The sequence below is a fragment of the Mus pahari genome, chromosome 4 (assembly GCF_900095145.1).
Source record: "Mus pahari chromosome 4, PAHARI_EIJ_v1.1, whole genome shotgun sequence".
Taxonomy (NCBI): Eukaryota; Metazoa; Chordata; class Mammalia; order Rodentia; family Muridae; genus Mus; species Mus pahari.
The window spans coordinates 91808636-91822098 of NC_034593.1; the positions used below are offsets into that span (position 1 = coordinate 91808636).

The window sequence follows — 13463 nt, forward strand, 5'->3', positions numbered from 1 at the left end:
GATTCTGTTCCTAATTCTACCAATGATTTAAACTAATGTGTCAAACGTCCTTTAAAATATCATCTATTAATAAGCTGGTCTCATAGTAGAACCTTTCTCCAAAACATCCATATGCTTAAATAATCATGATTAAAGCATCCTTTAAAAGACACTTCACTTTAAATAAATGTTAACATTGCCTGTCTGGATCGTTCACCTTAACTGCAGTGTCATATACAGAATATGTTTTCATGTGCCGAGCACAACTATTTTTCTAACTATTGATAAAAAAAAATATGCTGGCTCACAAAATGCCAGAGGAATTTTCCATGTTCATATAGTGTCTACTTGCACTTAAATAGTGCATCAATAATCTGAAAACAAGGAACCGCCTGTGTGGCCAGAGGCTGTAGATGCTATGGCTTCTATCATGAGCTGCTTTCAACTGCTATATTTTATGGCACAGATTCAGTGGGAATCCGATCTGCTAAAATATTTGGGCTGTGAAAACTCCCACACTGTGACAGATGTCAAGTCCAATTAAGTGACTCGTGTCCAGGTTTCTGTCCAATAGGATTTCCCATTAAATATCAATTTAGGGGGGAAAAAATTCCATCCCCCTTCTTAAGCCTTTATCTCTTCCACCATCTCCAGGCTAAATCAATTGGTACCAGAAGAGCCAAGAAGCCACACAAGCAGCTGCCTCTCCGCTCAGCTCTCCCAAGCTCCCCTTTCTCTGCTTCCTTGTCAGTGTTACTTCTCTCCAACCTCTCTTGAGCATCTCCAAGCTACTGCCTATACACATCTTACCACAAGGTAAAGAGGGGAGGGAGTGGGGGAGGGTAGGGGGTGTAACCAAACCTTGAAAGACTTTGAAACTGCAAAATTGGCGTCTGCTTATACAACATATAAGTCGGTGAGGGACAAGACAGAGGCAACCTTAAGCCCTAGTTACTGTATTGTTGTTCCTGGGAACTGGGAGACACAAAGCTGAACAAAGCATTATCTTGAAGAAGAAGAAGAAGAAGAAGAAGAAAAAAAATCACTTCTGAGCCCCTTCCATCCCTGACCGCACTTCCCAGTTTCGCCCCAGCCCGATTAAGGGAAGGCAAGGAGTCCTCAAGGAATGGAATTTTATCTTAACCATCTTTCTTATTGATTATTCTGCTATTAGAAAGTGGAGGAATCGGGCCCTTTGATGTGATTGTTTTTATCTCTGCATCTCTTTTGTTATTTATAGAGCCCTGGGTGTGGGGAAGCGCGAGGTTTCAACACTTCGACTTATAAAGATCAACAACGAATTTTCCTGAAATGTTTAAGAATAATTAAAAGCAAACAAACAAACAAACGAGCGTTTTCAATCCATCCACTAAGTGAACAACCATACACCCGCTAAGACACCGCAGCTCGCCGTGGTGGTCGGGGAGATGACAGCTGCTTTTTCGTCTGCGAATGTAATAAATATTGGCTGCTTTTAATATTTGCCAGGATCTCTCCTCCTTGTTTCCTGGAATTTTAACTTTAAAAGATTGACGAAAAGATTATTGACAGGGCTCTTGCAAGGTAAGACATCTTCACGTCTCATTTTCTTTAGATTAAGTTGAGTCATATTGTATTTTATATATGTATTCCTCACACATGGTCATAGACTTAAATGCCCACGAGAAATACCATTTGTGATTATTTAAATATCTGGAGGATTTAAAAGCGTGTGTGTGTGGGGGGGGACAACCAACCCGGGAACTTTTTGTCCGATCTGTAACTATGTCGTGGTTTGTTGTGATTTTTCTCCCAGTATATTTTAACCTCTTCACACCAACTGCGTAGGTGTGAGTTGTTTCGCTTATAACGGTAGAGAAAAGCCTGGGGGGGGGGGTCGCATGCGGTTCGTTTGGATCATTTATTGTTATTCTGAGGATCCGTTTTCCTTGCACCGAAAGCTGTTTCTGAGCTCAGGTCTCTCCTGGGCAAACCCGAGGCCAGGAGCCGAACCTACATCCCCTGGCTTTTGTTTCTCTGGAGCGAGCCTCTTACTCAGGAACCTTGCCTGTGAGGGGCACGGCGGGGTACAGAGGTCGCAGCCCGGTCGTCCCTCTTGGTGGCCCAGGCCCAAACGCTCAGCTCGGGCAGGTTTCTATACCCACCCGCCCACCCGGATCCCCCGCAAGTCCAGCGGTTCCCGAAGATGTGAAGGCCCTCTCGCTGCCGGTCCAGGGTGGCTTTTCCAGGAGGGCATCGTCTGGGGAAAGCCGGGCGCAGACTCCCGGGGCAGCCGGTGCGCTGCGGGGCTTAGGTCCCCTAAGCTCACGAACTTCACCCTCACAAATATAGCTTGCGCCCGGGGCGTCCCGCACCGGCGCCTAGGAGTCCATCCCTCTCTGGCCCTCCCCAGCCCCTTCGCCCGCAGCGACCCGGCCCCTGCGTTTTCCCGGGAGGTGGTCGGCAGACTGCCGGGCATTGTGTGATCCACGTCCCTAGGTCCCCAATGTGTGTGGCAGTCTGCGTGACAGATGGTGCTCCGGGAGAGTATGAGGGTCGAGGAGTCAATTTTCTTTTGAAAGGACCGAACACATGTGTTCGGTCATTTCTTTATTATTTTGGAGAAACGCGGGGAGGGGACGGCAAGAAAGCCTTCCCGGCCTAGGTTTCAGGATGGGGTTCGCCGGCACCCCAGCGCAACCCAGACCCTCAGGCGCTGAGAGTCTCCAGCTGCCTTGCCCTAGGCCCTCGGATGGGAAGCACACGCTGCATCTTCATTAAAACCCAGATGCATGCATCCTTCGGGCATCCATCCTTCGGGATCTTTCGTGTGTCTGGAAAGGGGACGGAGCAAGGGAGGCGGGAGAGAGCAGCTGATATCTGGCCAGAGGAGACACAAGATGTCAGCCGGCCACGGAGGTCCACGGTCGTTCTCCAGCCTCAGGGTCACTGGCCGCTCCACCTGCAGGCTTCTGTGTAGGTTCGGAATGCGCTTTGATGCCCGCTCCTTGCCTCCCACTCGCGTGGGCCTGAAACGAAGAGAGGACCAGTGTCCCCAGGTCCCCTCCTAGGAGTCCAGGCTTGCTAGGCCCTCGCCCGCCACTACTCGTTGCAAATCAAGAACCAGATTCCTTTTATTAACTGACTTTCTGACTCCCCATCAGCCTCCAAAATGATGCTGAGTCCGGACCAAGCCGCCGACTCAGATCACCCCAGCTCGACGCACTCGGACCCGGAGTCTCTGGGCGGCGCAGACACCAAGGTTCTGGGCAGCGTTTCGGACCTGGAGCCGGTGGAGGAGGCGGACGGCGACGGCAAGGGCGGCAGCCGGGCCGCGCTCTACCCACACCCGCAGCAGCTGAGCCGCGAGGAAAAGCGCCGCCGCCGGCGCGCCACGGCCAAGTACCGCTCGGCCCACGCCACCCGCGAGCGCATCCGAGTGGAGGCCTTCAACCTGGCCTTCGCCGAGCTCCGCAAACTGCTACCCACGCTGCCCCCGGACAAGAAGCTCTCCAAGATCGAGATCCTGCGTTTGGCCATCTGCTACATCTCCTATCTCAACCACGTCCTGGACGTGTAGGGAGGGGGACGCCGAGGGAGGCCGCCGGTCCGGGAGACTGCCAAAGGAGACTCATCCGGACTGCCAGGCTAGAGGTTTGCCCAGAGACACCTGAACGCAGGAGAAAGCTTTGCAGCCTGTTCTTTCTAGTCATCAAGGCAACAGAAGATTTCCCAGCCTGGGAGGTGGGGCTGGGTAGAAAGGCTTGCAAGAGTATTTTCCTGGCCAGAAAATCCTTCTGGAGGCACCTAGAATGAGATGCCCTGGGGCCTCCCCTGGTGTGTTAGGATCCCCCGAGGAGGAGGAGGTGGTTGGTTGAAGCTACTGGAGGCTTTTCCTTCCCCTGTATTTATATCCTACACACCTTCACGTTCTGAAAGAATGAGGGCAGCTTAGCCCAGGCTGATGGTTTCAAACTATGACTATCTGGGATTTTTCTAACTGACAAATCACCAAACCTTGGGGAGAAACAAAAAGATGAAAATCTTTTCCATACAGAGATTAAGACACAGAAGGGCGTACCGGCAAACTTTTTGTTACCATGGCAAATGAAAAATTACATTCTAATCTAAATAAAATCCTGAATATTTAGTGAGGTTTAAAAAAAACACATTCAGAACAGACAGACACACACTGTGGCAGAACCTGAGCTTGGTGAGACTTTAACCCCAAGATAGGACAATAAAGTAGATAGAAAAATCCATATTTAAATGGAAAATGTAACATCTGATTGCTTTTTCGGGCAAAGTGCCCCTTTAAATATCCAAAAACACCCCGTCTATTTGTGACCTTAACATGTGGACTCATAGACGCAGTTAGAAAAAGACAACCTATTTTTATTTATGTTAGAAGGAGTAGAGTATTTTTTTCAAGACATTTATTTTTCAGAGTGGTGATAATTTTACTTTGGATACTCTGTGCCAATTTATTTATAGTCAAGTGTTTACACTTCCCCGCCCCCGTAAAATCATTGCCGTCTAACTCTTTATGTGTTTGTTGAGATTATCTTGTGGTCTTGCCTTTTTTTTTTCCTGATTATATTGCACTTGTACAAGAGAGTCCCTGCTTCCCCCTGTTTCTAAGCATATTTTATATATCAAGAAGTCGGTTCTTTGGTTGTGAGATCAGCAACACTAGCCCTTCACTGTTATAGTTTTATAAAAAGTTAAGTGTTGTTATTCTTACCAGTAGTTTTGTCTGAAAAGTACTTTACAAACTGTTTTTAAGGAGAGTAGCTTCTTTGTGTGTGTGTGCGTGACATTTGTGCGTGGGATGATTTTAGGAAATTACATTATTTTCCTAAAGAAGAAACGAAAAAAGAATTCAGAACTACTTTCCTCTGTGACAACCAAAAAGAAAAGTCTATGACCTAGAAATGTTTCATGTTCTCAGCTGTGAAACTCTTAAGTAAGAGGTGTATTTTAGAGACAAGGAAGAAAGAAGAAGAAGAAAAAACACATCTGCTATCCAAAGATTTTAGTCTTTTTCAGGGTTTTTTTGTGTCTCTGTTGCTTTATATAATGCAATATTTTGTAGTGAAAATAGATATAACCTGGTTTCTACCTGACGAGTTTTTCATATCTCATGACTGGTGCGCTGTTTTGCATATAAATAAAGGTATCAGATTAAAGTTCTCTTTATTTTAAGCCTCTGTCTAGAAATCAAACATCCTGGCCAGGCATGAAATGTCATAACAGACTCAATTCTTTAGATAGGAATTAGTAAAGCAAAAGAAGAACAAAGCAGAACATAAACACATATAAAATTCAGGTACAGCCCGGCCTGGGATGGTAACGATCAGGTCTCGTCCATGAGGAAAAGCAGGGAGATGTGTCCATAGGACCAGTACAGGGATCCTAAGATGCCTGTTTTGTCCTAAAAGGAAACTTCATAACTGTCTAACCCCAGCTCTTGGGAAAACTCGGGGGCCAAGGAGGTGTCTGCATCAAGTGGCAGGGGAGATCAGGAGTGGTCCCTACATCCATAAACCCAGCACCTGAGAGTTGGAGATGGGAGAACCAGGAGCTCAAGGTCATCCTCAGCTATGTGGTGAAATTGAGGCCAGCCTGGGCTACAATGAGACCCTGCCCAAAAGAAAAAGGCAGTGAGCCTTTGACAGCTTTCCCTCTGGGCACTTAAGCACAAGGCATGTGTCACTGAAACACCTAATTGGTACCCATGCTCAGCACCGTGACACACTTGCCTTAAAACAACCTTTTATCAGGAACACTCAGCTGCACAAACCTGGGTCTGACATATTGTATAAGCAGAACCCATGAATAACTTGTAACTGTATTCCTGTATGTACATGTGCATATAGACTATTGTGAACTATACCACATCAAATCTCCAGTTTCCATATAAAAAAGTGACTATACGGATTGTCAGTTTATGTCCACACAGTCTGTGGCTCATAGTGTTTTTTGTTTTCTTCCAGGTTTCTGGTAGTAAGCTTCACCAAAACTTAGCAAGCAAGGGTTTGGTTTCTTCTATCTGGAGGTGTTGGGTTTGAAGCCCTTCCTGCCCAGGGTACGGAAAAGAACAATATCTCCCTTTTACTCCTCTTGGGACAAGGTCTTGGCCACAGCGGCAGTGACTGTTCAGTTTCTGGGCTGTGAAGACACCTGCGATCTGTGACACTACTGTAGCTGTGAGTGGCTCTAGGGAACAGGAGGAGGTGACAGCTCTCAGTCTTCACAGAGTGGATCTAGTAAATACTCCTGTGTTAAAGAAACTCCTAACCTCTGGCAAGCTTCCACAGACCTTGTTTTGCACAATGAGTTGAAATCTAACTGACCAACATGGCCCTCCCTTTTACACCTGAGAGGGATCCATTCACTGACTTCCAGGGACCAAGTATGTCCTTGCTCTTGAAGTAGGACAAAGGACAACATCCCCAGGTACACAAGCCTTAGGGTCCCAGAGGAGGATCTTTACAATGCTGTCTCAACTCCTCTAGGGAGAGACTAAAGTGTTGTGATGCTCCCTAGAGCAGAGAGTTACTGGCTTATCCCTTGAAGGTTGCAAGGATCCATGAGGGTCGGGCAGACTTGGGGAAGATTCCCTGAATAATAATGGTGAGATAATTCACTCTCACACTGACCATTCGCTGAGGACATGCTGTGTGTCAGGAAATGTCCTAGATCCTAAAACATGAGATCGAATTAGATATTGTGGGACAGGACACTGACAGGGAATGGCTGAACCATTCATTTTGAATGACATTAAATGCCTCAAAGAGCTGCATTTAACAAAGAACAGGAGAAAAAGCCATGGAGGTGAGCTGGGGGTGTGGGGGTAGGAGCAGTGTACTCGGCAGGACTAAGGAAGGCCTCGTGGCCTTGCGTAGGGACAGGGATCTACTTGACCAGCTCCCACAGTTGCTACCACAGCCTTTAATTTCTTGCCATGCCACGAAAACAGTCCAAACTTATGCTACACCTTGACCCAAGGGAAAGCTAAATTGGCACAAGGGAAAGCTGTCACAGCAAGGATCAACTGCCTGTTTCAAGCATCTTTCCCAGCTGGCTCCAGCCTTATCCTTCACCCAGAGTGGCTGTCTATGCAGGGATGTGGAGCATGGCTTTCTCCTACTGCTCCTCTCACTTCCTTGGCTGCTCAGTGACTCACTGGACCTTGCTGCTCCCAGCCACACCCTGTGGACACCGGGACAGAATGCTCCATGCTCAGAGACCTCTCCCCACTCAGATCACCTGTCCATAGACTTTCCACACCTTAGGTGCAAAGGTTCTGGACACAAATCTGTTCCTTCCAGGGAGAGAGCCAAGGGGTGTCAGAAGGGGAGTGTTTGTGTTGATGGGGTGGGGTGTGAAGAAAGGGAAGACTGAGGAGAAGGGAGGTAAGATAGAGTCAGGTTAGATGGGAGATTGGGGGAGGGCAGGGAACACCTGTAGGATGGGAACCTTCTCCAAGACCCTCTGGAACCTGAGATCTTACTGGTAGTCATCCTTACAGAAAAACTGGTCAAAGGAAACAGGTTCCTTCAAAGCTGGCCCTAAAGGTGACACAATTGACCATCTCAGATCTCTCTCAGTGGGCTTTAGGGCTCACACTTTGATTAAAGAAAACAAAACAGGGGAGTACGGTATGACAATGTCTAGAAGTCCATGCACTGGGTGTGGTCTCTGTCATCCAAAGACCCATCTTCCTTCTTCGCTGGCTAGGACCTCACAATGGATTTTGCTCTCCTGTTGCTGGCTAACCTGGACCTGATAAGGGCTTCTTTATAGCACAACAGGCCGGAGAGAGGGGTGGAGATGTCAAAGGGAGGGAGAGAGGAGCAGCTATTTGTTTGCGAATCCGAATCCCTTGTATAGCTCTGTCCTTGAAAGCGTGTCCCCACGTGGCACAGGGAGGTAAGCAGCTAGCCTCTGTGCTGCTGGGACTTGTGAACCACTCTTCCTGCCGTCCTCCATCATATCAGCGTTCTTCCCATTTTGCAGTCAGCCTGAGTGCACGACTGCCCAGTACCCTTTCCTGGGTTAATCGTTTATTATTATAAAGCGTTCATTACTGTTAGCCATACCAATAGTCAGTGTGTTGAATGTAGTAGACTCTGGACATATCAAGAGTGACATCGTGTGTGCATTATTTTATGTGATTCCCACCACTCAACAAGGTAGATACTTTCATTGTTTCCATTTAACAGAGTAGAAAGTAAAGCCTAAAGCAGTTAACTTGCCTGAGCCGTGAAGTCACGTTGGTTGATTAACAGATCTGTCCTCACTTGTCACATTCTAGAGCTGTTCACTGACATCTGAGTGGCCATGCCATGTGTATACCTGCCCCTTGACTCCTGTACAGTGTTCATCCACATACTGAGATTCCTCGGGCCAGGCAGTACCTCAAGACTAGAAGGACTGCAGTGTACAAGGCTGCTTCATCTGCAGGATGAATGAGTGGAATCCAATCAGAGTGCCCTTAGCCAAGCCAAGCATGCCCTGACAAGGGGCTGATGGATCTGGGGGGTGGGGGCCTTTGGGTTTTTACTCTGTAAGATGACCCAGGACCAGCCCTAGGGAGGAGTTTGCAGTTAACCTGGCACTGTCCCTGGCTTCCCAGTCTTCTCAATCATACACCTCTCCTACATCTCCTGTTCTCACTCGGACCATAGACCCATCCTTTAAAATTAGCATGCCATTCTATTGCCTGAAATCCCTCAGTGCCTTCTTAGGGGGAATGAGATTCAGTTCACTCTCTAGGCATAGAAATATTTCACAATGTTGTTCTAGACCAGCGTTTCTCAACCTATGGGTTGTAACCATTGGGAGGGAAAACCTATTTCTGATGATCTTAGAAATAGAGACACCACTCAGTAGCAAAATTACAGTTAAGAAATAACAACAGTTAGGAAATATGTGTTTTCCTGTGGTCAAGACCTACAGGTTGAGAATTACTGTTCTAGACTTTTGCGAGTACTGTCTTCAGTTAAAGGTTAAACATTGTTGCTAAACCCAGATCTATACACACACACACACACACACACCCTGGCACACCTAGTCCTTCCTAACATGGGCCTTTGCACCTCCACTATGATCCAGGTTCCACTGAAATGCCCTGCTGCTGCTTTCTCCCTTGTCTTTGGACACCATCATTGCTCTGTCCTTTGGTTTCTATTCCCACATTTCTTTATATGAGAATCCACTGTTGATCTTGTCACTGTGTCAAGTCTATAGAGTCACGTTCAGATACTGCCTGTGACTTAGTTGACTATGTCACTGACCCCCCTTACAGTCAGTCTTTTCAAGGATAAGACAATATATAGTGCTCTCAGATGTGGTGTGTGTGTGTGTGTGTGTGTGTGTGTGNGNGNGNGNGNGAGAGAGAGAGAGAGAGAGAGAGAGAGAGAGAGATCCTGAAATAGTATATAGTTTCACAGACATGCAAAGCATAAGACGTGATCAATGAGTATAATCTGTTACCAGCATCATTGTATGTATATTTGCCTAGTAAGCAGTATAGAAGGAGCTAAATCTATTTTATTTTATTTAAAGATTTATTTATGGGGCTGGTGAGATGACTTAGCAGGTAAGAGCACCCGACTGCTCTTCCGAAGGTCCAGAGTTCAAATCCCAGCAACCACATGGTGGCTCACAACCATCCCTAACAAGATCTGATGCCCTCTTCTGGAGTGCCTGAAGACAGCTACAGTGTACTTACGTATAATAAATAAATAAATCTTTAAAAAAATTATTTATTTATTTTATGTATATAAGTACACTGTAGCTGTACAGATGGTTACGAGCCTTCAAGTGGTTGTCGGGAATTGAATTTTAGGACCTCTGTTCACTCCAGTCAACCCCGCTCGCTCTGGCCCAAAGATTTCTTTATTATTATAAATAAGTACATTGTGGTTGTCTTTAGACACACCAGAAGAGGGCATCAGATCTCATTACGGGTGGTTGTGAGCCACCATGTGGTTGCTGGGATTTGAACTCAGGACCTTCAGAGGAGCAGTCAGTGCTCTTACCTGATGAGCCATCTCACCAGCCCCTATTTTATTTTTTTAAATTTAAAGTTATGTATATGCGTATGTGTGTATTGGTATGTGCAAATGAGCACAGAGCTTGCAGAGGCCAGGAGAGGTTACCATATCTCCTAGTGCTGAGTTATAGGTGGTTGTGAGTCACTGGTTATGTGTGCTGGAAACCAAACTTCAATCCATTTGAGGAACAGAACTCATTCTTAACCACTGAGCTATCTCTCCAGCCCCTAAAGGTAGTATTAATTTGTGGATGCACTAATGATTTGTGATCTCCACCAACTGTATCCACCTGCATGTGAACTCTATAAAAAGCTAGTCAGAAATCATTCCTGGTGATGGTTATTAACAGGGAATAGTGGAATTTGCCATAAATGCATAATTAAAAATCACCTATACTTCTGATAGCCTCATTCCATTACCAGACCTCGACATTTTCTCTTCTTACATTGACTTTTCCCATATCCCCGAGTTCTGTGGCTCATCTTGTAGGTCAAGAGTATAGATGCTGGAAAAGCAAGGTCATTGCAAATCTCTCTTACAACTGGACATGTCCTTGACCAAATTATTTAATTCTGTGCTGTAGTTTCTCCATCTGTTAAATAGGGAATAGAGGTGAGGGCATGATCTCTAATTTTTTAAAAGTTTTAAAAGGTTTTCAAAATATTTATTTATTTATTTATTTATTTATTTATTTATTTATTTATCTATGTATATGTATGTGCACGTACATATATGTGCAAGTACATGCATGTGCCAAGAAAAGGGCATGAGATCCTTTGGAGCCAGAGTCACAGGTGGTTATGAGCTATCTGACATGGGGCTAGGAATCAAACTCAGGACCTCTGGAAGCACAACCAGCACTCTCAACCGCTTAGTCATCTCTCCAGCTACAGATCAAGCAAATGGTAGCATTTTAAGGAAAGACAATTGGTTCATGTTTTGTGCATGGTAAAATGCTCAGTAGCACTGTTTTAGATCTTTGTTAAGTGACCTTTTAAAATATGGGTCTTAACAGTAAAATTCATAAGGTGATGGGCAGAGAAAAATTTGTTGGGATTTCCTGTTCAATGTTGCTAAGTACTTCTCTAGGTCCAAAGTGAAATTTCTCATCTCGCTGGCCATTGTGGAAAGCTAGCTGCAAAGGTATTAGGGGAAGGAGCACACTCGTGAGCTTCTTAAATCACACAACGATGGTATAACTGTAAATGTGGGCAAGAGGGTCCAAGACAGATGTCAAGGGCCCTGAGGTCTGCCTCCTAGGGAGGAGAGGGTCAGATGGAGGGAGGAGCTGGAGAAGAAAAGAATTCCCTCAGAGGTGAGTGGCCAGGCCTGGATTCCTGGGTGTGGCAGGTGAGTCGTGGTGAGGGTGAGAGAAGATTGTCTTAGTGAGTCCTTGGGGGTCTCAGTAGGCAACGTTCTGTCATCAGGAATTTACCAAGCACAGCATTTTCAAAGACACTCTTATGGACGGTTTCCGTATCTACAAAGCTAGGATGTCACATGGCTGTAGTGGGTCCAGCATCCACCTTCACAGAGTTCATTTCCTTTATAGTCTTATTCTCTCTGTTCTATGATTCCTTTGGACTTTGCAATTTTTTATTGCTTATAAATATTAAGCAGGGTATACCTGTATAATCAATAATAAATACTACCTCGTGTTTTAATTTTTAAAAGATGATTAAAACATAAATGCATTGGGTTGTTTTTTAGAACAAAAACAGGCCTTTTAAATACACTTGAAAGCAAATCATGACACTAATTTTTAAAAATCTTCTAATATCTCCAACATTTATAACTTTTAGAATTAAAAATAAAACAAAACAATAGAATCAAATAGTTATATATTTCAGTCTTAATACTTTAAAGGAAAATATATTAGCATATACAGAAGCCAATGGTAACTTAAGACACTTCAAAGGGGGCTTTTGGTTTTGGAGTATTTAAACTAATTTTTAGAAATATTGGGATGGCTATACGCACCATGACCTCTAAACTGTAGACAACCAGCTCCAACCATGGGAACTGAAAAACCCAAACCCAACGAGTTTGAATTCCACAGTTATAAGTACAACGTAAATCTGTAAAACCATATGCAGTCATGTCCATCAGATTTACAGAAAAATGAGCATTTATATAACTCATATATAGCTTTATATAACATCTTTATTACAGAAGCCAATGTGCCTTTAAGCCTCCTCTCCTCAAAAGCCATACTATTTCTGGAAATTCACTCATTATCTGGGAGGGATGTGTTCATCCAAATAAAGATGATGTGAAGGGAGATGTCTGTATGCCCTCGGGGATTCTACGTTCAGCTTTTTCCATGTGAAACTACAAGGCATTAATAAACAGTAAGTTAGAAATCAACCATTTGCTTTTTGAAGCCAACCCTCAAAGCTGACATCACCATCTCATCCGTGAAAACATTAGCAAGTACCTCCAAAAGCTGAGGGCTCTTTCATCCCTTTCAGCATAACAAGAACACCGCCATTGCTGACAAACTCACTAGTGGGCATTTCTGAATTACCAGCCCGAAGCACCCACTTTGTGAGGGGAGTTTCCCAAAAGGCCCAACTCATTTCTTCCAGATGGCCTTTGCCTCCAGTCCCTTGGGTCCTCTCTCTGGTCACCCCCTTTGTACTGTGCAGACTGTCCCCTAACCCTCACCTTTGGCAGTCCCTCTCTCCTTTCCACCATGAGGAAAGGACCTCAGAAAGCCCCAGCAGAAGCCAAGGCTGTCCTGTCCTGGGTAGTGAGGGTGAAGAAGTTCATATCGGAAATGTCTAGAACGTGTTTCAGTGTGCGCACACTCAGCCCTACTTTAGCCAGAATTGTTCTGTTTAAGCCACGTGATTTTTCTCAGACATTGGCCAGGCACTGGGAACAGGAGGTGACCTGGAGCAGGGAGCTTTCTGGAGACAGAAGAAAGACCTGCGGATCTTCTCTGTCAGCAGGAGCTTGTGCGACTTCGGTGGGTCCCTCAGGCACGGGAGGCCGTGGTGAGTCCTCTCTCTCTCTCTCTCTCTCTCTCTCCTCCCCTCCTCTCCCCTCCCCCTCCTCTCCATTTTTTTTTTTTTTGGTGTGTGGGGGAGGAGGTGAGCAAAGACCTACAGTTGGAAGTGGCAACATTTTATCTCTGAAACAACCTTGGGCTTTGTTTACATTTTGGTCTGACCAAGTAGAGTTATCTATTAGACAGATACAAAGGGGGGAAGGAGAGAGGGAGGGGGGAAAGAGGGAGAGGAGGGAGAGATGAGAGAGAGAAGAGAGGAGAGAGAGAGAGGAGGGAGAGAGAGAGAGAGAGAGAGAGAGAGAGAGAGAGAGAGAGAGAGAGAGAGAGAGAGAGAGAGAGAGAGAGAGAGAGAGTATATCTCCCATTACGTCTATTTCGAACTTGGCTAAGGTGGCAGCAGATTAGATCACCAGGCACCCTCTTTGCAC

At 45.6% G+C, this 13463-nt stretch overlaps 1 protein-coding gene across 1 annotated transcript; it reads left to right on the forward strand.

Annotated features, from left to right (window-relative positions):
- Positions 1-937: 937 nt before the first annotated feature.
- Positions 938-5147, forward strand: Nhlh2 (nescient helix-loop-helix 2). The gene is made up of 2 exons (XM_021196057.2): positions 938-1542; positions 3123-5147. The coding sequence occupies exon 2, from the start codon at positions 3131-3133 to the stop codon at positions 3536-3538; it is 408 nt and encodes a 135-aa protein (XP_021051716.1). The 5' UTR covers positions 938-1542; positions 3123-3130; the 3' UTR covers positions 3539-5147.
- Positions 5148-13463: the final 8316 nt, after the last annotated feature.